At 40.0% G+C, this 26,090-nt stretch overlaps 1 protein-coding gene across 3 annotated transcripts; it reads left to right on the top strand.

Moving 5' to 3' along the window:
• The first annotated feature begins 3,054 nt into the window (after positions 1-3,054).
• mri1 (methylthioribose-1-phosphate isomerase 1) lies at positions 3,055-25,573 on the top strand. Of its 3 annotated transcripts, none has more exons than XM_041785106.1 (7): positions 3,055-3,335; positions 3,430-3,563; positions 4,447-4,670; positions 17,826-17,995; positions 18,089-18,265; positions 18,356-18,580; positions 23,261-25,573. In XM_041785106.1, the coding sequence occupies exons 2-7, from the start codon at positions 3,432-3,434 to the stop codon at positions 23,392-23,394; spliced, it is 1,062 nt and encodes a 353-aa protein (XP_041641040.1). In that variant the 5' UTR covers positions 3,055-3,335; positions 3,430-3,431; the 3' UTR covers positions 23,395-25,573. The 3 variants fall into 3 exon arrangements, with proteins under 3 accessions (XP_041641040.1, XP_041641038.1, XP_041641037.1); XM_041785104.1 differs by having other exon boundaries at positions 3,055-3,329; XM_041785103.1 differs by having other exon boundaries at positions 3,055-3,563.
• Positions 25,574-26,090: the final 517 nt, after the last annotated feature.

The following is a 26,090-nucleotide window of genomic DNA, read 5'->3' on the forward strand; positions in this document are numbered from 1 at the left end:
ATCTATTTTAGCTAATCTTAGTCTTGTCCTCCTCATGGGAAAAGGTAGTCTGCAAACATTTTCATTGTCATAGTTTCAGTTGACTAAACTAATGCTAGTTAACGCCCTTGATCCTTCCATTAACATCTCAGAAAATCATACTAAACATGTTGATCATTTTGACCCCATTATCACATCTTCTTAGGTAAATGACAATAACCCATTTACAGAGCCTATAAGAAGTATTCACACCCTTCAGTGTTTTACCCTTTGTTAATTTTATAAATCAGTCATGGTCAATATAATTGGGCTTTTTTAACTAAAATAAATAAATGCAGAAAAACTCTATAATGTCCAAGTGAAAACAGATTTCTACAAAGTAATGCCAACTAAATCAAAATATGTAGAGTAAAATAAGTGACTGTAGAGATATTGGTAACACTTTACTTGAAGTTTTATTCATAAGACTGACATTATGCTGTCATAATTATAACATGACACCTGTCATTAACATGAATAGGGTTTCATGAATGTAGCCATTAAGTGTCATTAAGCGTCATTTGCTAAATTATGACACCTTTACCACAAATGTCAAGTTATGACAAAAAAATGTCAACTTTGCAGTAAAGGTGTCATAATTTAATGAATGACACTTAATGGCTACATTCATGGAGCCCTATTCATGTTAATGACAGATGTCATGTCATGATTATGACAGCATAATGTCAGTCTTATGAATAAAACTTTAAGTAAAATGTTACCGAGATATTCAACCCCTTCAAGTCAGTATTTAGAAGATGCACCTTTGGCTGCAATCACAGCACTGATTCTGTGTGGATAGGTCTCAATCAGGTTTGCACATCCGGACACTGCAATTTTACTCCGTTCTTCTCTGCAAAACTGCTCAAGCTCTGTCCGGTTTGACAGGGATTCGGCGTGAACAGTCCTCTCAACAGTTCAAGTCCAGCCACCATTTCTCTACTGGACTGAGGTCTGGGCTTTGACTTGGTCACTCCAGAACATTCACCTTGTTATCTTTAAACCATTTCTGTGTAGCTTTCCCTGTACACTTCAGGTCATTGTCTCACTTGAAAATAAATCTCCCAAGCTGTAGTTCTGCTGCAGAGTGATGAAAATTGCCTTCCAGGATTTTCCTTCATTTTGCTGCATTCATTTTCCCCTCTACCTTGAGAAGCCTTCCAGGGCAGGCTGCCAAGAAGCATCCCCACAGCATGATGCTGCCACCACCGTGCTTCACAGTGGGGATGGTGTGTTTGTGGTGATGTGTAGTGTTTGTCCACCAACATAGCATCTTGTCTGATGGCCAAAAAGCACAATTTTTGTCTCATCAGACCAAAGAATTTTCTTCCACTTGACCATGGAGTCTCCCATATACCTTTTGGCAAACTCTAGTCCAGATTTGATACGAGCTTTCTTCAACAGTGACTTTGATGAAGAACCCAGGCAGCAGTTGTTGTATTCAGAGTCTCTCCCATCTCAGATTCTGAAGCTTGTAAGTCCTTCAGAGTAGTCATAGGTGTCTTGGCGGCATCCCTCACTGGTTTCTTTCTTTCACGGTCACTCAGTTTGTGAGGACCACCTGATCTAGGTGGATTTAAAAGTGCCAAATTCCTTCCATTTCTTTATGATGGATTTAACTGAACTCTGGGGGATGTTAAGCACCTTGGATTTTTTTGTATCCATCCCCTGACTTATACTTTTCAATAACCTTTTCTCTGAGTTGTATGACGTGTTCTTTTGTCTTCATGGTGTAATAGTAGCCAGGAATACTGATCAACCAGTGACTGGACCTTCCAGATACAGATGTCTTTATACTTCAACCACTTGAGACACATTCACTGCACTTATTACTAATATGGAGACTGCTCGCACCAATTGGCTGGACAGCAGTCAGTCACTTTAAAGTGGGTGAATATTTATGTTGTCACTTACATATTTTTGTGTGATTGACATTATTTTGTAGAAATCTGTTTTCAATTTGACATTAAAGAGTTGTTTGTATTTTTTTAATCAGAAAAAGCCAAATTATATTGACCATGATTGATTCGTTATCAAAACAAAGGGGGGTATACTTTTAATAGGCACAATATGATTTTGAACTGAGGACTTTTTTCAGGAGTCCTGTATGAGAAATAGTAGACTGATAGTTGCATTACAGTTTTATAATTGTGTAATTATTGGAAACAAATTATATGTCCAGCTTCAGATTTTGGGATGGATAAATATTTCACTTCAATATTTTCAACTAAATTGGTTTTGAAAAATATGTGTTTGAGGCCCAGTTAATTTTTGGCAGAGCTTGAATTTAGTCTTAGTAGTAGAATGAAATGGCTTCACTTTGACTTCCACTTTTGAAAGTGTTAGCCTAGTTTTAGTCCATGAAACTTAAAATCATCTATGACCAGTTTAAGTCAATAAAACCCCCTTACATTAAATTCTTTACTTTTAGTCAAGGCATTTATTTTCTTTGAACTTAGTATAGTTAGACGCATTGTGAAATTGAAAGTACTCATATCTCCCTATCAGTAAATAAATTGGTTTAAAATATCCTCGGCAAAATACTGACACGCTTTATATGCACAATGGACAAATATCATGGCTCTTGAATGTCCAACAGTCCAGCTCTAACATTTTAGCCTGGTTTTGACTGACAAAGATCTATTTTTGGCCTAGTCTTCCCGGGATGGGGTTAGTCGAATAATATCTTTAGTCGACGAATTTAACCCTGGTTTGAGGGATAAAAAGACTGCTTTATATCATTTATTTTTTGTGGTTAATGGGAGGAACAAGAGCCAGTGGGCGGCGTGGGTTCATAAAATAAAATGTGAGTCAAAAATAGAGATAACTTTCCTCAGACAATGCTGGCTGTTGTTGAAGGGGGGGCCTGGGGCTTTGGTGTTATGCTAATAACGTATCTGAATGTGAGATTTCCCCTGACAAAGGGGTAAAGGATGAGATGAGAAGGGGGGATGGTGCGCGGAGAGAGAAGAGGGGAGTCTTTGGATAAAATTGTACAACCCGCGAGACTTTGGTGGGCGTGGACACAGAGGCTCGGGCTTCCTGCTCGGCTGAACACGTGGTTCCGTGTCTGACTCCCTGCTCGTCTGACAGTGTGTGAAGGTTTCCAGCCCTTCTCTCACTCCTGTCTGCCTTCATCTGTCCTCTCTCATAGCACAGCACGGCTTCTCCTCCATTTATTCCATCCACCCCGCGTCTCCGCCTCCTCCTCCTCCTCCTGCTGCACGTTTCCTCCGTCTCTGCGCGACGGTTCCCGGGACTGCCGACAGCCAGGCCGCGGTCATTTCAACGTGTCTCCGCTCATAGAGAGTGTGTGTGTGAGTGAAAGTGTGTGAGTGTGTGAGTGAGTGTGTGTGACCGCAGCCGGTCCATCCGTGTTATTTCTTCCCGCTCTCCCTCTTCTCTGTCCAGTCATGACGCTGGAAGCGATCCGCTACCGTGCCGGGGCTCTGCAGATCCTGAACCAGCTGCTGCTGCCACACCAGACCGTTTACGATGAGATCCGCACGGTGCAGGATGCTTACGAGGCCATCAAGTCCATGAAGGTAAGATGCTCCTTTCTCCTCCTCCTCCATCGCTCTCTTCACTCCCACTCCACGGCCGACCTGCACGCCCGCTGCTCCAGCATTTATTCCCGTCGTGCTTGTCTTTTATTTGTCGGCTCTTTTGTGCTCCAGCCGCCGCACGCATGTGTTGCCATATGCTCGCCGCCGTGCACCCGCTGTCGCCCTCTATTTTTGTTTTGGATGCACCTGCATCCCCCCGATCATCCATACCCCCCTCAAAGCCATCCTTTATGTAGTTTTTTACATTTCCATGTGAAAGCGCGTCAAACTGTATCCGCGCACAGCAACCCACCCATGAAATATGCACCCCTCCTCCTCCTTTCTTTGGGAGAGATTATTGATGAATTATTAATGACCTTTGCCAGGGTTTTTTTGTTCGCGTTTCGGTCTTGTGCTGCACTCAGTGACACCTCCAGCTCATTTCTCTCCCCCTACCTGAATCCCTGACAGAGAGACAGAGGTTCACAGATACACCTTGTTCAAGTTCAGCAGGGAACATTTTCTGATGTTCACTTTTTAGGGCAGAGCAGATATTTCACTCTTTTGTCTTCCCTGTTCAGAGCAGCTCCACTTTGATCCTGTGTGTGCCAGAGAGAAGGAATGTACCATACATAGAGAGGGTGATGTTGTGATAATGGAGTCTGATGGCAGTGCGAGAAATGAACCCAAGACTGAGATAAATCATTTTTATACAAAGCTGTCATGACACCTTTTGTCTCATTGATCTTTCACTTTATGATCTTTAGTGGGGAGGGGAAGTAGCCACCATGAAAACTGGGATACAGCTGTTGCAGGATGGCATAAAAGCCAAAGCATCAAGACCAGCATGTGATGCTCCCACTTTCTCCTCCTTGTTCTCCAGGTACGGGGCGCCCCAGCCATCGCCATCGTTGGCTGCCTCAGCCTGGCTGTGGAGTTGCGGGCAGGCGCTGGGGGTGATGACCCTGTGACCTTCATCAGAGAGTCTCTGTGTCACCTGACTTCAGCCCGACCCACTGCAGTCAACATGGGCCGCGCCGCCCGCGAGCTGATGGAGTTTGCAGAGAACGAGAGCATGGAGAAGAACTCGGAGCAGCTCAGAGAAAGGTGGGCTAGTTAGAGGGAGAACTCAACGCACTTACAGTTGTGTTCAAAGTAATAGCAGTGTTAAAAAAAGTGAATGAAGCTCAAAATCCCTATAATAGCTCTTAATTTCATACACTCAAATGCACTGGCACACTGCACCTTCTATTTCAAACAAAACATGAAGATCAATTTATCAAATTTGTTATTACTTAAAAGAAAGTGAAGAAAAAGGAATATTAGGTGTTTTGCATTTTTCTTTACAACATTTACCGTATAAACTGAAAAATGCTTTAGCTTTCCTGTGAATCACTGAACTAATGTTTAGTTGAATATCTCCTGTTTCTGAGAGCTGTTTCACATCTGTGTTGCATGGAGTCAACCAACTTCAGGCACCTGTGAACAGGTAGTCCAGCCCAGGATGACTACATTCAACAGTTCCTCTGTATTTCTTGGTTTTACCTAAGAAACAGCATTTTGATGCCACCCAAAGTTTTCGATTGGATTGGATTGGACTGGGCATAACTTTAATCTTGTTAATCTGAAACCAAGATGCTGCTTATTTTCTGGTGTTTGGGGTCCTTACTGAATCACGCATTTCTAGGGCATTCCCTCTTTAGCATAAGGTAACATGACCTCTTCAAGTATTTCAAACTGATCTATGATCTCTGGTATGGGATAAATAGGCCTGACACCACAGTGTTAGAAACATCATATCATGATGCTTAACTGTCTTCACAGTGTACTGTGGCTTAGATTCAGTGTTTGTGGGTCGTCTTACAAACTGTCTGCGGCCCCTAGACCCAAAAAGAACAATCCTGTTTTCATCGATCAACAAAATGTTGCACCATTTCTCTCCAGTGTCCTGTCAACACATTGTCAGTGTGAAAATTCTAACCTTTTCAGCATTATTATTATTATTTTTTTTTCAACAATGGGCTTGTTTGCTGATCTGAGCTTCACATAGGCGTCTTCTGATTGTTACAGTAGACTTAAGAGCTCACTGGAGCTGATCCTTGGCTTAGTCTTTGCCATTTTGGCTATTCTTCAAACCACTGGAATGGTAGTTTCTGTTTTCTTCCACGTCTTTCTGGTTTTGGTTGCCATTTTAAAGGATTTGGGATCATTTTAGATGAGCAACCTATCATTTCTGCACTTCTTTTTATTTTTCCCCTCTCAAATTAACTTTTTAATCAAAGTACCCTCTTCTTCTGAAAAATGAAAATGACCTATTTCACTCAGATTTTCAGAGAGAAATGCACTTTAACCGGCATGTACATTTTCTGCCTTCGTCCTTAAATAAGGGCCACCTGTTTCCCACCTGTTTTTGAATGACCTCACTAATTGAACTCCACACTGCTATTATTTTGAATACGCCCATTTCAATTATGATTCAGTTACACAGAATCAGCAGCATGCATGTCATGACTGTTGGGTCTGTTGGTTTTTCTATCACACCTACTTATAAATTATTTGTCCTGTAGAAATATAATTGCTACCACAATACTGATTGTGACTGATCTGGTTAGTGATGTTGGACTGCTGTTATTCTGAGCACAACTACAGTCATGGACGAAAATGTTGGCACCCCTGGAATTTTTCCAGAAAATACACCATTTCTCCCAGAAATTGTTGCAGTTACAAATGTTTTTGGCATACACATGTTTATTGCCTTTATGTGCATTAGAACAATAGAAAAAATTCGAAGAAAAAAGCCGAAATTGACATAATTTTACACAAAACTGAAAAAATGGGCTGGACAAAATTGTTGGCACCCTTTTAAAATTGTGGGTAAATTATTTTATTTCCAGCATGTGATGCTCATTTAAACTCACCTGTGGCAGTAACAGGTGCTGGCAATCTAGAAATCACAGCTGAAGCCAGTTAGAATGTATAAAAGTGGACTCAACCTTTATGTTGTGTGCCTGTGTGTGTCACACCAAGCATGGAGAAGAGAAAGAAGAGCCGAGAATTGTCTGAGGACTTGAGAAGCAAAATTGTGGAAAAATATGAACAATCTCAAGGTTACAACACCATCTCCAGAGATCTTGAAATTCCTCTGTTCACTGTGTGTAATATAATCAATAAGTTTATAACCCATGGAGCTGTGGCTAATCTCTCTGGATGTGGATGGAAGAGAAAGATGGACAAAAGAATGCAACGCAGGATAGTTGGAATGGCGGATAAACATCCTCAGTCAACTTCCACACAAATTCAGGCTGTCCTGCAGACTCAGGGTGCAAAAGTGCCAGCTCGAACCATATGTCGTAATCTGAATGAGATGAAGCGCTATGGCAGGAGACAGAGGGAACCCCACTGCTGACAAAGAGACATAAAAAAGCCAGACTGGAGTTTATAAAAATGTACCTGAGTAAGCCTCAATCCTTCTGGGAGAACATTTTGTGGACAGATGAGACTAAGGTAGAGCTTTTTGGAAAAGTGCGTCATTCCACTGTTTACAGAAAATGGAATGAGGCTTACAAAGAAAAAAACACAGTACCTACAGTCAAACATGGTGGAGGTTCAAGGATGTTTTGGGGTTATTTTGCTGCCTCTGTCACTGGGTGCCTTGACTGTCTGCAAGGAATCATGAAATCTGGAGACTATTAAAAAAATTTTGGCCGCAATGTAGGGCCTAGTGTCAGAAAGTTGGGTCTGCGTCAGAGGTCATGGGTGTTCCAGCAGGACAACGACCCAAAACAAACCTCAAAAAACACCAAGAAATGGTTGGAGACAAAGCGCTGGAGAGTTCTGAAGTGACCAGCAATGAGTCCAGATCTAAATCCCATTGAACACCTATGGAGAGATCTCAAAACTGCTGTCGCAAGAAGGCACCCTTCAAATCTGAGAGACCTGGAGCAGTTTGCAAAAGAAGAGTGGTCCAAAATTCCAGCTGAGAGGTGTAAGAAGCTTGTTGATGGTTATAGGAAGCGATTGGTTTCAGTTATTATTTCCCAAGGGTGTGCAACCAAATATTAAGTTGAGGGTGCCAACAATTTTGTCTGGCCCATTTTTTGAGTTTTGTGTAAAATTATGTCAATTTTGGCTTTTTCCTTCGGATTTTTTGTGTTGTTCCAATGCACATAAAGGCAATAAACACATGTATTCCAAAACATTTGTAACTGCAACAATTTCTGGGAGAAATGGTGTATTTTCTGGAAAAATTCCAGGGGTGCCAACATTTTCATCCATGACTGTATATATTAGAAATAACCTTGTAAAGCAGATAGATTTGCCAGACTCCTCTCTGTCATCAAGAAAATCCATCTTGAAAAGCTCCAATCCACAACGTTTATGGCAAACTGAGTTCTGTTTGTACCAATCAGGGGCATTTGAGGAGAACAAGGCAGTAGTTACAGGCAGGGTTTAATTGAGCTTGATCACAATGGCTGCCTCCATTGTGGTGATTAGCTTGGACAACACAGCGGCAGTTTTATCAGAGCTGGACCACGTTTCTGAATGAAATAGAGTAAAAACAACACTTAAAGTTTTTCATGATGGCAAAGATGATTTTGCTCTTCTGCCTGCCTGCTTTGGCATTAGTTTGTGAGAGTCGTGGGGTGGTGCTTAGTTGCACTGTGAGAGGTTGTATACGATGTCTGGTAGTAGAATGATTAGCTCAGACTTAGCTACAGTGGCGGTTTTGTCAGAACTTCACCACAATACTTTGTTAAAACAAGAGCGAAGAGCCATACTAAAGGCTTTTGATGGCAGAACAGATGTTACTGCTCTTCTCTCAGCCTGCTTCGGCATGGGTTTGCCATTATTATGGGTGGGGTCTGCTGTAATGCGGCAGTGGTAGCCCGTCACCTCAAAAGTAGCGCATGTGTATCACATCATTTTGTCTTGTCGCTCTGGTTGGCTTGTTATAAATAGGACAGAACATTCCTCCAATCACCTTTCAAGAATTTTTTGAAAAGTGCTGCCCTTCCTAAATGCTTTCTATGTGAGCTTTCCTGGATGAATGTGGATGGATGAGTTCTCAAATGCAATTGATTTATTTCTTTAAAGTTGTGTATGAACCAATGCCCCGCTTGTTTTACGAAACAAGATAGTTAAACAAGCGTGGTGGTGGATATGTTTGATTGAGCAAATATTTTTGGACCTGCTGCTCTTCAGTTTTGTAGGCGAGTAGGCTGACATGTCCAGTAAACGTGTTTCAGCTCGTATTGGATGCAGTCATTTGAGTACTTGATGTTAAAGTCACTGTTCAGCTTCTCTACTTGGTCACATGTTGTTTTAGGCTGCAATAGTTAATCTCGGTCAGTTAAATGCACCTTTGCCCAGCATCACCTGGAAAAGACTTATGTGCCTTAATGTGTATTTTACCTCTGTTGCTCCTCCTATGGGCTTGATAACATTTTTTTATTTGCCCTTTAGTGTGGATTTACTTTTTTTTTTTTTGCCTGTCCAGTTGAGTAGAGGGAGGCAGACAAAGAAGGTGATTAGGCTTGAATATTTTCTGTAGATCATCATTGTCATCATAATTGTTGTCATATTCTGGGAGTTTTTATAGAATTACTCTGTCACCCTTTGGTTTTACAAACCCTCAAAACTTGGCTTGACTCTCAAGGGCCAGTTGCCTCAAGTCATGTTGAAGCGCACTTGTTCCACCCAACTAAGCCCCCTGCTGGCATGCACTCACTTTGCCCCAAACCTATCCTGGCCTGAGCAGTGGTACATCATCATGTCATAATATGGCACGCAGTTTACCAGGGACACAATGCACAACAGAGAAATACATGGTCAGCATGACCATGACTTCACTCGCTTTATGGCTTATTTTGAGTCATTTTGGTCAGATACACTCTCTTAACACTCCACCATTGTTTAAAATGATTATTTAGAGGAATGGTTGTAGCGGTTAGGATTGGATGGTATCCATCCAATGCTGTTGCGCCTTCCAAAAATGTTCTGTAGTATACGGTATTACCGGCAGGTGTTTAACAACCACATTATACAAGGGGCTGGAAGTGTGTTGTATTTATTCCCCTTTCTCTGTGCATAATGGGCATATGCACTCTCTTTTCTTCCCTGCTCTGAGATAATATAAGAAATAATAATCCAAAACTACTGTCAGACAGGACCTAAGAATGTGAAAAATGGTCTGCCTACTTTTAAACAGATAAAGGTAGGTTGTATATGTAATTTTTGTTTAACTTTGCAGGAAGCTTTAAAGTTACAGGCTACTTAAGTGCCCAAAATAAACAACAGCTACTGCATATATTTGTCTACATGTCACATAAAAACAGTTAATATAAGTTTTAACGTGTTTGAAAATGTTTGATGGTTTTGATTGTAGCTGATGTTGCTGCTGCAGCACTTTGGATTCTTGATTGCTAGACTTCAGATCATTTATCACTAATTTTTCCCCCAGAAAGAAGAATTAAATGGTTTTTCAGCTCAAATTGCAGCCAGTGTTGTGTGAGTAATCAATTACTGTACTCAAGTATTGAAAATGCCGACCCTTAGTCCCAGCCTTCATTTTAGTTTAAAGTGCCAGTATTGTTGTGGAGTGGCCCTGTTTACATTTTTATTCCTTTTTCCTTCAAAATGTTTTAAAACTCAACAACTGATGTGCAAATGATGCTTTTGCACAAAAGAAAAAAAGGCATGTGCAAGCAAAGACAAGCAACAGGAAGACTGTTAGCAAGTAAACATGGAAGTAAACATAGTTTACCTTCAACTGCAAAGAAAAACTTGATGCACAGGTGTTTGATGTGTTTGTAAATGCATTTGCATTTGGAAAACATTTGTTTAGCCTTTAGATTACACACCAGACTCTGCTTGTTTTACAGAAAACTCTACAGGGCATCCTAAGTCAAATAGTATTGTGTTATCAAGAATTTTCCTGTGCTAAAATAGTAGGAAAAACAGAACTGAAATGATCTGAATGCATGCTTTTTTCTTGCATTGCTAAAGACAAGTTGGCTGCAGCTGTTTCACATCTACATTCAACACCTGCAGGAGTTTGTTTGAAAAAAAGTTGTTAAAGTTAGCAGGCAGGGTAAAGTGTGAAAATTAAGAAGCCTGCATTGTGTAGATGTCATTACGATCCAATGAAACAGTGAGAGATTTAAATTAACATGACAGAGAAAACCCTGAGAAATGTGATATCTATTATCTGAACAGAGTTTTAGTCAGGATCTGCACGTGAAGGCGAGCAGGGGAGAAGCTGAAAATGACTGCTGCTGGAGTAAAGGCATTCATTTTGATCAATTAATCACAGAAAAAATAACAGTAACATTTTGTAGATTAATTGTACTCTGACGTCATCACACAACCTGTGAACTGTCTGCCTGTAGTGGTGGAATACACACAGTACTGCTGGGGTTCATCCAAACTATAAATACATCTATTGATCTTGATCTTTCATATGAATCATCTCATGTAGCTGTTTTAGAAGCTTGTATAGAGTTCTCATATCACCCAGAACTATGTTATTTTCTTTGTTTCATTACATCTTAATAGTCCTTGTGAACACGTGCTGCTCACTTGCAGTGACCAATAAACTCGACTTTTGAGACTCTACAAAAATTCTAGTGATGAGAGGCAAACAGAGACAAAATAACTAAGTTAGAAATGATCAAGTAAGAACTATAAGTCTGTCTTTAATGCACTAGCTTTTACAGTATACTTAATGATACATAATTGCTTTATTAATTAATTAATTTATGTATTTATTCATTCATTTATTTATTACCACTTGACAGAGCTAATGAAAATGTAAAGGGTATGAAGAGATGGGATGTGAGTCTGGATGAAAAATAAAGAAGGTTGCTGTAAATTGAGTGTATTATAAGTTTTGATTTGACTTTGACTGAACTAATATAATGCATTGATATGGGCTCAGATATAGATATATCTAATAGATCAGGTATCAGCAGCTTAACCAGTCAGCCTTGTGTGTAGATTTTTTTTGTCTGTGTCACAAAAGTTTGACTGTCATTGGGTGCATCAGTCCTGTGTCAGTGTAAGTCTGTGCACTGCTTTTAGTGGTAAGTGCCAGTACTCCCCCCGATCACCTGTTGTCAGCGTGTCACAGAAATAATTTGAACAGTATAGACTAAAACTCACATCTCACAAATTTCTTTTAGCTGAACTGCATTTCCTGTTATATATTTGGATATGTTTTTTACCTACAAAGAAATAATAAAAACACTTCTAAGTCAAATCCATGTGGATTAAATGTCAGAATAAACTACATTTGTCAGGGAAACAAATACTGTTGAATAATAGGGCTCCTTGAAAAAATTACAAAAAATCGTACTTTTCTTGTGTTTGAATGTTTCTCTTAATATAAATGAGAGACAAAATAATCATTCCTTCAATACAACAGTTCATATTAAATTTGCAAAATGAGTCAGAATAATTGCAATCAGATATTTTTTTTTCAAAATTATTCAGCCTTAGGCCTCCTACTGACTGTGCGTTTTTAACAATCTTAGAAGTTTCTGGCATGATACGCTGTGGCACGAATCTCATACGACACCAAGTTTGATGTGTGCAGACTGTACAATGACGACTCCAACTAAACGCCACTGATTCGCAGGTGAGACATACACTGATATGCAAAAAATACACTTCATCAGTGTACGCCACATCAGTGTGCGTCATTTATCTACGTTACAGGTGCCGTGATAATAATGAAGCAAAGCAACAGTAAGCTGTTGTAATTGTAGCATTCATAGGTTTAGAAAAACATCTGAGATGAAGATTGTCCTCCTGGTTGGAATCCAACAAACTTCTGCTTTTTGGCATTAGCTCCATTCCAATGCTAACTTGTTTGTTTGTCGGTGCCGGTGTTGTGTTTATCGTTCTGCCATTCCTTGCTGCATTCCTATTGGTTTATTAGTCAATGTAGGTTGTAGTAGCAGTCACATTATGAGATGGTAATCCTAAATTTCTGACACTTTCAGAGTTTTATCCAAGGCTGTCTTTGGTTGAAAGACCATGACAACAGCCGTCTGTCAACCCGTCTAACAGCACTACATACGACCACCATTATAGACCCATGATCACAGATTTAACCACGATTGGTTGTCTTTCGTCTGGGAAAGCCCAATATCGCCCAATTTATACCAGCCTTCAGTTAAATCTACCAAATATTATGTTCCTTATCATCTAGAATCATTTATTGCTTGTTTGTTGAGAAGTACATAGATAACAAACTCGAAAGTAAAAGCATATTCAATTGCAATATGTGGGAAAAAATCACAATTAGATTATTTTCTCAAAAACTGAAAATTTTGGAGTTTTGTAAGTAAGTGCTATTTTGTGAAATTGAGTTCTGTTTAAAACAAAATCTAAACAAAAAACCTCCATACATGATTCCATCCATCCATCCATTTTCTATACCCCTTATTCCGTTCTGGGTCGGGGGGGGGGGGGGACTGGAGCCTATCCCAGCTGTCATTGGGCAAGAGGCGGGGTACACCCTGGACTAGTCGCCAGTCAATCGCAGGGCTGACATATAGAGACAGACAAACAGGCACACTCACATTCAGACCTATTGGCAATTTAGAGTGATCAATTAACCTAATGAGCATGTTTTTGGTGGTGGGAGGAAGCCGGAGTACCCGTAGAGAACCCACGCATGCACGGGGAGAACATGCAAACTCCGCACAGAAAGGCCCTGACCCTGACCTGAACCTTTTTGCTGTGAGGCAACGGCGCTAACCACTGCACCGCTGTGCAATATTTGCTTTACCAAACAATGGGGCTCCTCAGTTTCCGGCATTGATGTTTCTAGGAGTGTTGGCTGAAGAGTTTGCGAACCTCTGACTTTGTCAGTTCAGTACTCGACTCCATGCACAGCTTTTCCCTTCCTCGTGCTAGCTGATTATAGTGATAAGGATGCTGTTAAACCTTACAAAGTTATCTAAATAGGTCTTTGATTTTAGGGGGAAATAAGCTGACTGACTCTGGTCTGAGGGATCAGAGCTGTTATCTGATGGGAAAAAGTTGAATGAAGTCTTGATGGTTTTGGTGATTAAGACCAGAAAACTCCCTTTCCTAATGCCACAGTATATGTGGTGCTTAAATGTAATCAAATTCAGAAAGAAATCACAGTGCAGTGGCAGTTTTGGCTGTTCTGAGTGAATTATAATTTACTGTGAAACTCTGCAGGTTTTGTGTTTATTTTTATATAAACAATTGGCGCAACCTGACACCCCAGATACTATAAACGGTTTCACGTTTCCATTAATAACCTTCATGGGATGTGGTCTATCCCTCTGCTTCAAAAGGTTACAAACGGCAATCTCAGGTGTTGATAAATGAAGCTAATGCCCAAGTGCAAATTGCTGCAGTTCCTCCAGAGTCCACAAGAGCCGGGCTTTTAAAGTCCTCCATCCAAACTGAAGTGTGAATTTTTATAGCAAAGATTGATGTGTTTACAGCCCGGGACACAATAATTTTAGTCTGAATAGCTCTGTCTTTGTTGGCACAAACTGTACAGGATTTTTTTCATAACTTAGCCTTTCTGGTTAAATAAAAGCTGAAACCTTGTTTTTACCTCTGTGGCCAATCTAAACTGTTACTACTCCATTGTGCCCTACACTGTTGTGAACACTGCATACTGGCATCTTGGATTGTCTGTGTCACTCTGCAAAATTCCTCTAAAACACTAATTAGCAGTGCTTATGCGACTTTTATCACCAGTTTCCTGCCCTGTCACACTCTTTGCTTGTTTGTCCGTGGAACTAAGCATTTTATGTTGGAGCTGATAAATATTAAGCAGAGTGTAATTGCTAACATTACTGAAAAGAAGACAGAGATAGCTAAGGGGAAAGTATGGCAGAATTTTTTGCCACTGACATGGATGCAAAAATACATTCCTAATATTTTCAGATGTCTGCAATGAGATTTGATGGATTTATTTGTCGTCTGCAGCCATTTGTCCCACACCAGAGAACACACAGTATGTCTGTAGACAGACTCAGTAACTGGTGGTCACCTGATGCTACCCCACAGACTGCTACAGGGCTTGTGGTCTGCTTCATTTCAACACAGTTAGATTTTTGAGGAGATTTGTCAGGCTTTTGATTGTAGGCTTCTGCATAGGTCAGGGCTACTTGAAACTATGGTGTTGATTCAACACTAGTGCATAAATAAGGCTCAAGAGTTGCTTAATTTAGGAGTGTGGCTAGGTTGGCCGACAAGTGGGCACTTTGTAGCTGTTTGCTAGGAGGCTTTATGCATCAGCTCCATGTTTTTGCCTTTTACTCGGCTGATCAAAAGTTACTGTTAAGCTGCAGGAGTACATTAAAAAAATGTCATCATCATCATGATTATCTCCATGTTTTCTAATTTCTGCATATGTGACTGAGCATAGTTTGTGCTGTAGAATGATACCTTGCCAGTGTGGTGAAGACCAAGCGTATATACATGTATTACATTTTCTTTTAGGCTACTATGAGTAAACGGTCATGGGAAAAGTGGGGGGTAACTATTGAGCTCTGTGGTGACAGCAAACAACACCACATACAGGTACATCTCAAAAAATTAGAATATCATGAAAAAGTTCAATATTTTTGTTACTCTTTTCTGACAGTGAAACCCATATATTATATAGACTTGTTGCACATAGAGTGAAATATTTCAAGCCTTTATTCAAGCAATGTGGATTCTGTGCCTCTCCACTCTTCAAAGTCCCAGAGTCTGGAGGAAGAGTGGAGAGGCACAGAATCCACATTGCTTGAAGTCCAGTGTGAGATTTCCACAGTCAGTGATAATTTGGGCTGCCATGGCATCTGCTGGTGTTGGTCCACTGTGTTTTCTGAAGTCCACAGTCAATGCAGCCATCTACCAGGATATTTTAGAGCACTTCATGCTTCCTTCTGCTGACAAGCTTCATGGAGATGCTGATTTCATTTTCCAGCAGGACTTGGCACCTGCCCACACTGCCAAAGGTACCAAAAGCTGGTTCAATGACCATGGTGTTACTGTGATTGACTGGCCAACAAACTGGCCTGACCTGAACCCCATAGAGAATCTATGAGATATTGTCAAGAAGAAGATGAGAGACACTAGACCCAACAATGCAGATGACCTGAAGGCCGCTATCAAAGCAACCTGGGCTTCCATTACACCTGAGCAGTGCCACAGGCTGATAGCCTCCATGCCACGCCGCATTGATGCTGTAATTCATGCAAAAGGAGGCCCAACCGAGTATTGAAGGCATAGAAATGAACATACTTTTCAGAAGCCTGACATTTCTGTTTAAAATATCCTTTTTTTATTGATCTTATGTAATATTATAATTTTTTGAGACACTGAATTTTGGGTTTTCATTTCTGTAAGCCATAATCCTCAACATTTCAAGAAATAAAGGCTTGAAATATTTCACTCTGTGTAACAAGTCTATATAATATATGGGTTTCACTTTCAGAAAAGAGTGACAAAAATATTGAGCTCTTCATGATATTCTAATTTTTTGAGATGTACCTGTACATCACAGAGCGCCAGATCAAGCAGTAGACATTTTCTGTAAAATTTAAGTGGCAGTAGACCAGGCCTCATCAACTAACTTTGTACAAGGGCTAGATGTCTTTACAGTGGCCATCGGGCCAGACTGTCAGATAAGTCAAACATAAAGATATTTTATCAAATTAATGTATTATTGCATTCTCATTTGCATTTTCCTTTTAAATGTACATACATTTCAGGCATTACAGAGAGATCAGTCCCTACCACCTCGACTACAGCCAGCCACAAAGGGGCAATTGAGATAGTTTGGGTACATATTTCTAGAGCTGCCATGTTGTCCATTTTGGCCATTTTGGCATGTCATGATTGGTGAAAAAACAGCCTTTTGTTTTTATTTTCAGGCAGGAAAATTTTGCTTTTCAAGAGCCTGAAGTGGAAAGTTGACACAGAAAACAGCAGATTTAGTCATGACTGGACTAATAAGCATGTGTTTATCATGCATCGTTTTTACTAATGATGGCTGACCAAGTGGATTTCTGTAAAAACAGATCAAACGTTGGTCACTCCTGCTGAAATGGCTTCAACATTAGTTATTTCAGGGTCATTTAATAGCTGCAGAGATGGTAAGATACCCTAACAGCCATGGCATTTTATTCATTCTTATATTTTCTGACTTTAATCATCTTTTGAGGGCTCAGTGGGAAGCTTTGGGTGGCCTGATAGGACCCTCAGGCCACCAGTTGATGATCAGTCCATTGGTCTGTTTGATCATGCTGAGGGCAGTCGCTATACTCATTTTTAATATACATGTAGAATTTAAATACTTTGTGCTCAAATGTGAAGATTTGGACCCTAACTGATTGATGATACTACTAAATCCCCATGTTCTTTGTAGGTCTTAATCTAGAAGAAAGTGATCTGAGGGTTTAGTTTCTCTTTAGAATCCCTTTATGCCCTGTTTAATCGTGAAAATAGATTTGTACAGTTTAAACACTGCAGCTGACACTACCCATATACTCAAGTGGGTCTTTTATTTTGGGCTGGATGTTAGAAATGTATGCACACAAGGTCGTAGTCACACATGCACCTCCATTGTATCTTGGCTGCTGCTCTGTCTGATTCCTGCCCAGCAGTTCTGATTTAGTTACCTGTTGTTGTGCCCAGCAGACTGTTGCCCCAGCTGTGTGCAAGTTATGTTTTAAGTTTTGGTGCAAACCCACCACTAAACCCTACGGTGAAACTAGATCATTTAAAACTTGTGTCATAGTTTGGTTGCACCACAGAGACCTAAGGTTCTTCTTGACTAGTACAGCTAGTAGAAGTATTGTCGCAGGTGTGAAATTTTCACTTAATTTGACAAATCATTTTTAATGCAGTGTTGGTTCCAGTTATCTTATGTCTAATATTGTCTTTAAGCAGGCTAATGGCTGAAAATAACTTCTTCTAACCGCCATTAATCTCCAAACAGTACCCAACGTGAATGTAAAATATGGCAAATCATTTTTTAGGTGATTATTAAAGCCCAGAAATATGGATAAAATTAACACGGAGTGCGAGCAGAAGGCTCCATCCGTATTTGTATGCATATTAAATATAGAGCATAAATGAGCTAAGAGGAAATGTAGGAAGAGACCCAGAGGAGTCAAAGATTCAGCATATTGTCACTCCTGACTTGATGGACACATTAGGTCCACAGTGACAGACGGTGCCTTTTCTCATCTCCCACCTCTTTTGGCCTCCCTCCTACAGTGTAATTGCCTGGATTGAAGACATGCTGGAGCGTGACGTCAATGACAACAGGAAGATTGGCAACTACGGTGCCCAGCACATCCTGTCTGGTGTCCCAAGGGACTCTGTGACAATCCTCACACATTGCAACACTGGCTCGCTGGCCACAGCTGGATATGGGACAGCACTCGGTGAGTCTCGGAGCTGTGGGTGTGAATAAGAACCAAGGGTGATGTTAAAATATTCATTGCACTGTAACTGTCATAATGACTGTTCATGTGCAGGTGTGGTGCGAAGCCTCCACGCGCTGAACAGGCTGAAGCGTGTGTATTGCACAGAGACCCGGCCGTACAACCAGGGATCCAGGCTGACAGCATATGAGGCGGTAGCAGAGGGAATCCCTGCTACACTAATTACAGACAGCATGGCAGCGCTCACCATGAGGGAAATGGACATAACAGGTTTGTTTGTTTTGTGCTGTAGAGCCTCTCTTAATCTACCTTTCCTCTTATCATTGCACTTAATTTCCTACTGTTGACTCTCTATCTCAGCTGTGGTGGTGGGTGCGGACAGGGTGGTTGCCAACGGAGACACTGCCAACAAGGTGGGCACATACCAGCTGGCCATAGCTGCAAAGCACCATGGTATTCCTTTCTATGTGGCTGCGCCCAGTACGTCGTGTGACTTAAGTTTGGAGAGCGGCAGGGACATCATCATAGAAGTGCGCCCGCCTGAAGAACTCACCAGTATAAACGGCGTCCCCATCGCTGCTCCAGGTAAGAACTGTGGAACTAAGAGGAGAGAATTCTTAAGTTTTGGTAAAGATGCATGAAATGACAGAAGTGGGGAAAAATCTTTAAAAACTCTACGTTCAGCAGAGGAGGCCACAGGACAACATCAGGCTTTGAAATAAAGATGAGCCTGGCCCAGTTCTGCCCTAAGCTCTAGGCACAGAAGTTTTATTGGTGTCACATGCAGTATAAAGTTCAGTTCAGACCAAAGATTTGCAACAAGACCATTTTAGAATGTCCATGTCCACGTTTGCAGCCGTCTGAACTGAACTGTTGCAGCTCAAATCAAGCCATCTTTAGATGTTGCATGTGGTTCAACTCAGCAAGTCTCGGACAGCTGGTTTTAGAACGTTAGGAGCAGATAAATATGAAATGGGAAATTGAAATGTTGTTTTGATAGACTTTAAATACCAACAAACACTTGTTTTCAGACAAATATTCATAATCGTGATTACATCGGTCTTTCTTTTTTAAAATCTTTTTACACAGAAACTTCGGCCTGTAAACACTCTTGTCTTCTCTATCAGCTGCACATGTGAGCAGGGCATGTGTCGCTATAAGAGCTGAGACATGAGAAATCCAAGGCTGTTGGAGCTAAATTTGTCCATGGAAGATGAATTATTCTCAGCAGATATTTTTGTTATAACAAGACTGAGCTAACAAAGCTTTGTTTATATATGCTGTGAAATTGCACTGCCATCCTGCGATGGTGATGACAAGAACATTTAGTGATGAATGTCTCTCGTGCACCCATATTTACAAATCTAACACATTATCAGGGTGACTAATACGTATAAAAAAAACATTGAATATGCAGTACTGTCCTTCTTGTAGAAGCAGATTTAAAGGGGACATATAATGCAAAAATCACTTTTTCGGGTTTTTCTAACAAAAATACGTGCCCCTGTTCTGTCCACAATCCCCTCAAGTACCAGAAAAATCCCCCCCCCTCCATCTTTCAGAAAATGTGTACTGAAACAAGCCATTCTTAGATTTTCCCCTCATGATTTCATGTGGGGAGTTAGCATCGCCCCCAGGTTCGGTTGGCCCTCCTGTATTGAAAGAAAGTTCCGGCCTCCTCTCCTGATCTTCCTCTTAGGGATCAGGAAAGCCACATCCATTTCCGGGGAGGGGCATGGTCAGGGGCGGAGTCAGACAGCTCAGTAACATTTAAAGCAACAGACACAGAAACAGCTTGTTCTGAGCAGGGCTGAAAAAGAGGGGGTTTTAGACATATAAAAATTCAATTCTGGAGTGTTTTTTCAGCAACAAACTTCCCAGGCATGTCTTGGGGACCTCTGAGACCGTATATACTTGTCTAAAAAAGGTAAAACATGTCCCCTTTAATGCGCAGTAACTTCAGAAATAAATCACCTTAAATGGAGTCACTTTAAGAGTTGCCACAATGGAAATGATGAAGCATCTCCTCTTGACGCAGCAGTGTGAACTGGTCAGCTTCAAAAACGTTGCAGAGCGACCCACTGTGAGCAGTTTTGGCATGTTCTAAAGTCTTTTGTCTGAACTGAGCTTAAGTAATAAAGAGAAGAGGAAGAGGGTCTGAATGCTGAGACTTAAGAATATCAGTGCCCTCTGCCTTTGTGTGTAGTTGAAATACTATTAACAGTGGTAAAGTCCATCAGGATTGTCTGCAGACTTGACTTACAAAATGTTTTCATGATGGGCTTTTAACAATGTCCCTGACCACTGTGCACTTAACTTTTGCTTTAGAAACAAGGCACTTCTGAGCCTTGACAGACCTATGGGTCAGTTTCTTTGAGCCCTCGAAGGAAATTGTGTGTTTAGTTTAGTTTGTTAGCGCTGGATTGAGTCATTTCATGTCTAATTACGTGACCAGAGCAGAGAGGTGCTCTGTGACATCACAGTAATTAAAGCAGTCATTTAATGAGCTTGCAGGCCTCAGGAGAGGAGAATGCATGCTTGAAAGTAGTGCTTCCTTCTCTCATTAACTCCCTTTACTGTCTTCTTCGCTTTTACACTAGGAGTTTAAAGTGTGTTTGTGTAGCTGCTGTTTTCATATTTTTTTCTCACAACCAACAGAAAACATGAAAGACTATGAACGACTTTGTGTAGCTTAAGCTTGATGATGCTTGTTTCTGAGTGCCAAGAGTTCTGTTATTTTCCAAAAAACTGGTAAAATTTCATCCGTGAAATGCACAATTACACTATATGTGATATTATAGTACTAACAGAAGCCTTTACCCAGGTATAACTTGTTTAAAAAAGGTGTTGAATAAAAGTCAAAATGTAGCTTGGTTTAAGGGTTTGCATCTTTGGTTTTGATGCCATGGACAGAGTACTGATGCACAGAGTAATGGATAAAGTTAGCTGAAAGTAATGGGGACATGACACATTAATATTAGACAGAATTAGCTGACAATAATTAAGTAATGCCAGTATTTTCAGATGATATTGGTATCGGCAGATAAGTACATTTCTGCTGATACCCACCACCGATTTATCGGCCTGTACTGGCTCAAAACATCAGTTGTATATTGGATTAAAAAGTTTGTGGAAGAATATGAATAAGTTTAAGGCATGACCAACAGACTAACATCTACTGAAGTTTTTTTCTTTGTTCATCCTCACACTTTAAAATGCTTTGAAGGACTGAAGTTTTAGGTCTGACCTACATCTATATATCACTAGAGATACCATTATTGGTTGAATTAATTTGTAAATATTGGAAAACAACTAAAAATCTAATATCCTGCATCCCTAATTCACTATGGATAAACCATTGAAAAAGTAAGGTATCATGAAAAGTAGGCTGAAAATAATGGATTAGCAATAAAGATATTAAGCTAACTGTAATGGTTAAACTAATAAATGCGTACCCAACTATTCTTATTTAAAAGTAATCATGGTTAGCCTTGATAAAGGGCTTAAAATTTGAAATAGTTAGTTGGTAGAAGGTTAAATAAACATTTAAAATCCAAAAAATAGAATTTTCTAGCTAATATTAGATTTATCAGGCTTTAAAGGGTTAGAATAGATCCTTCTATTGGATTTTCAAAAAATATATGCAGAAAGGATAAAATCAATATGAAGTTAAATTTAGCACAATTTTATTTTGAAAGAGACTTTAATCACAAGTATTTACAAATAAAAAAATAATAATGCCATGACAGGCATTTAGCTTAAAAATCAATCTGTTATGTGAACTATTGTTGATTATAAAAATTATTTTCCTCATTAAGGGTTAAGCAAACCTACACAAAAACTCACCATTCACAAGATGCAGCCAACAGACAAAACACTGCAGATTAGTATGTTATCTGCTGAGTTGTATGCATGGAGCTGTCCTGTTTGATCGTCAGGAGAACAAAGTCGTTTGGAGGCACTTTAACTCCTAGTTGTTGATGTAATATACTGTGACCACAGAGTCCATAGTTGTGAAATGGGTCACATTTGTGAGCTGCTGGGCCACCTTTTCCCTTACTGACATGGACAACTCTGGCAGGGAGTTTTCAGAAAAAAAAATCCACATGGTGTTTCTGTGGAGCAGTGGAAACGTGTTCTGTGGAGTCACGAATCATGCTTCTCTGTTTGGAAGTCACATGGATGAGTCTTGGTTTAGTGGATGCAATGAGAATGTTACCTGAAGTTTGGTGGAGGAGGGATTATGGTATGGGGCTGTTTTTCAGAGTTTAGACTAGGCCCCTTATCTCCAGTGAAGGCCAGTCTTAATGCTTCAGCATAACAAGACATTTTGGAAAATAATATGCTTCCAACTTTGTGGAAGCAGTTTGGGGAAGGTCCTTTCATATTCCAACATGACTGAGCCCCAGTGCACAAAGCAAAGGCTATAAAGACATGGTTTGATGAGTTTGGTGTGGAAGAACCTGACTTGCCCACACAGAGCCCTTCCCTCAACCCCAGTGAGCATCCTCTGAGATAAACTAGGATGGAGATCATGAGCCAGGCCTTCTCACCCAAAGTAAAAGCCTGACCTCATAAATGCTCTACAGAAGGAATGGGAACAAATTCTGTTTGTAACAGTCCAAAATGCTGTGAAAAGCCTTCCAAGAAGAGTGGAAGCTGTTATACAAACAAAAGGAGCCAACGCCATATTAAATTGGGACAAATGTTGTTCATAAGATTTAGAGTTGGTCACCTTGTAGCCGGAAGTTTGTGGGTTCAACCCCCAGCTCCTGCATTCACATGTCAATATGTGCTTGGGCAAGACACTTAACCCCAGTTTGCTCCCACTGCTGCTTTGGTGGCATGTGGATTTGCATGGATGTGTTTGAATGGAATTATTAAATACTGATGGCATAACAATGTTTGTCATAAGTGTGTGAATGAGGAGTAAATAGGTATGAATGGATAGGTGTGACCTTCAGTGTAAAAGCGCTTTGAATAGTCAGATGACTAGAAGAGTACTATACCTCAAGTATGCTATGGCTCAGGTCCATTTACCATTGATTAACTTTTGAAATATGACAAATCAAAAACATAGAGTCATGGAGAAATCTCTAAATTAAAAAAGGATAAACTAAAAATATGTGGGTCAAAGCTACGAGTAATTTATAAATTCATAGCTAAATGTGATTTATCAACCAGACAGTGTGAAGTAATGAGTTGTTGAAAAATAAATAAATGAACGCCACTCTTATTCTATAACCATTTCACTCTCTCCTCCAGGTATCGAGGTGTGGAACCCAGCGTTTGATGTAACCCCTCACCAGCTCATTACAGGAGGCATCATCACAGAGCTGGGGGTCTTCCTCCCCTCAGAGCTCCAAGCAGCGCTCACCGGCCGCCTCACTGCCCTCTAAAGCCACTCAGCCCCTCCTGCTGGTCCGTGTGCGACACTGCACCTTAATGTCACACTCTCAAAGACACTCATCTCATTACAGAACACACTCACAGACAAGGTTGTGCTTTATTTAAATTTTTCTAATCGAAGCACCGTCACTGTTTCATGTCAGTGGTGCACACAGAAGAAGAACATGTGCTCTTCAGTCTCTTATTCACCCTTACACAAATTCACTGCAGGGAGTCGAGCAGACATATATGTGCAGTCTCCCCTTTCTTTATTGCCCCTCTTTATTTTCTTTCATTTCTCCTTTCCTCACGTTTTTTTGTTCTTTCATTTTCTCCTGTCAACCTTTTCTCTGTCTAAACGGCTACTGCGACAAGGATTAGCGCTCAGCTTGACTCAGTCAGATTAATTCTGTTTGGCACACAATTTTTTGATTCCTCACTAAGGCCTTTAGGCCTCTTCAGCTACAAATATTAAACTTCCAAAAAGCATCATGACTGATCGTCTTTTACTTATCATTTTAAAGTAGTAGCTTTTATCAGCCATGGTTTATTGAATGCTGCTACCCACTTGTAAATATAAATATCCTTGCAGGTAGTATGTAAATATGTAGAAAAGTCACCCCTACTAGAAAACGGTACTGCTGTTTTAACCAAAAATTTGGTTATTGAAAAGAAAAGTTCATATCAAAAATGTTATATTAACATTTAATTTCTTTCATTACATGTAGAAACCTTTGCAAAGGAGTAATCCAAATTGGTAGCTTATAGATTTTAGTGCCATGATAAATATTTCACTCATGTTTTAGCCAAATTTTTAACAAGTGGCATTTCATGATTAGTCATCTTTACTTAGCTGAAGCCTATGAAGATACACAGCAGTATTTATGTGTCCTTGTTTGCATCAAGCTGTTCCCTTCTAAATGTATCATACCACACTTGTATTCTCATATTATACTTAATACATAAAATATAACCTTTCATATTCCAGCAACATACAAATATTCACCACACCACACATTACACTATGAAAGAATGAAGGAATCTTAGAAAAGAAACAATATAATTCTTGCCAAAACATGTTTTGAGCGTGCTCAGATGTTTATTATGCTGTTCTACTTTTGTAACACAGGCATCATTATTAAAGGAATAGTTCACCCCAAAATAAACATTTGGTCATCTTCTCACTTTGCATGCAAAAAAACCTTTACACACCAGTGCAACTAAAAATGACAAGTCATCATTTTATAAGTCCGATTTATACCCAGTAATGTTAAAAAAATTAATACTGCTCTCTCTGTCCCTCAGAATGATGCTGTGCTTGGGCAGTAGATATGGCAGAGAACCCCTATTTACTTTAGGTTGGATGAATATCATCTTTGTATATTTGTTTATTGGACTTTATTTCCTTCCACTCTCTTATCTTTAGACCCACAATCACCTGCAGTTCTCGTCTCTCTATACTCATGGTGCCATCCCACAATTCCATGGTTAGTTTTAGCGTCTTTGCTGCTCTGATGAGATTAATTAGCAGTATTTTTTAAAACCTGCACAAAAACCTTTTGAAATATGTCACATGATATTTCGTCATCACAACAGGTGAACTGAGGCTTATTGTGGCAAAAGTGTATTAGAATGATCATCCTAAACTAAGTTAAGCATCAGCAGCAAAATGATCCAGAAAAAGATTAAAACAACCTAAAAAGGTTAAGTTTTAGCATGAGCCTTCACACAACAACAACAAAAAAAAATGGTTGTTAATAAATGTACAGTGACTATGAAAACTATCACTAATTTGATTTTATCAATTAGTCATAGTCAATATAATTTGGCTTTTTTAATAGCAAGAAAGTATAAAAACCGCTTTAATGTCAAAGTGAAAACACATTTCTACAAAGTAATTTTGACTAAATAATAATAAGAATATGTAATGTAAAATCAGTGACTGCATAATTATTCACCCCATTCATGTCAGCAATTAGTAGATGCACCTTTGGCTGTGATCACAGCACTGAATCTGTGTGGATAGATCTTAATCAGGCAGCAATTTTACTTCATTTGTCTTTGCTTGACTACTTAAGCTCTGTCAGGTTACCCAAGGATCTGGCGTTAACTGCCCCTTTCAAGTCCAGCCACATTTTCTCTATTGGATTGAGTTCTGAATAAGATTGTCCTCCAGGAATTTCCTATGTTTTGCCGCATTCATTTTACCCTTCACCTTTACAAGCCTTCTGGGGCTAGCAGCTGAGAAGTATCCCCACAGCATGATACCGCCACCATCATGCTTTAGAGTGGGGATGGTGTGTTTGTGGTGATGTAAAAGACCAAGAACTTTTTTTCCACTTGACCATGCTGTCTCCCACATGACTCATGGCAAACTGCAGTTGAGATTTAATCTGAGTTTTCTTCAACAGTGTCTTTCTCTTTGCCACTTTCCTATTAAGCTTTGACTGGTGAAAAACCCGAGCAGCAGTTGTTGTATTCAGTCTTTCCTATCTCAGCTGCTGAAGCTCGCAACTACTTCAGAGTAGTCGTAGGTGTCTTGGTGGCCTCTCTCACTCATCTCCTTCTTGCATGGTAACTCAGTTTGTGAGAACCGCCTGATCTAGGCAGATCTACACATGTGCCATATTCCTTTCACTTCTTGAGGATACATTTAACTGAACTCCAGGAAACGATCCATGCATTGGAAATTGTTTAGTGTCCATCC

The sequence above is a fragment of the Cheilinus undulatus genome, linkage group 4, assembly GCF_018320785.1.
Source record: "Cheilinus undulatus linkage group 4, ASM1832078v1, whole genome shotgun sequence".
Classification (NCBI taxonomy): domain Eukaryota; kingdom Metazoa; phylum Chordata; class Actinopteri; order Labriformes; family Labridae; genus Cheilinus; species Cheilinus undulatus.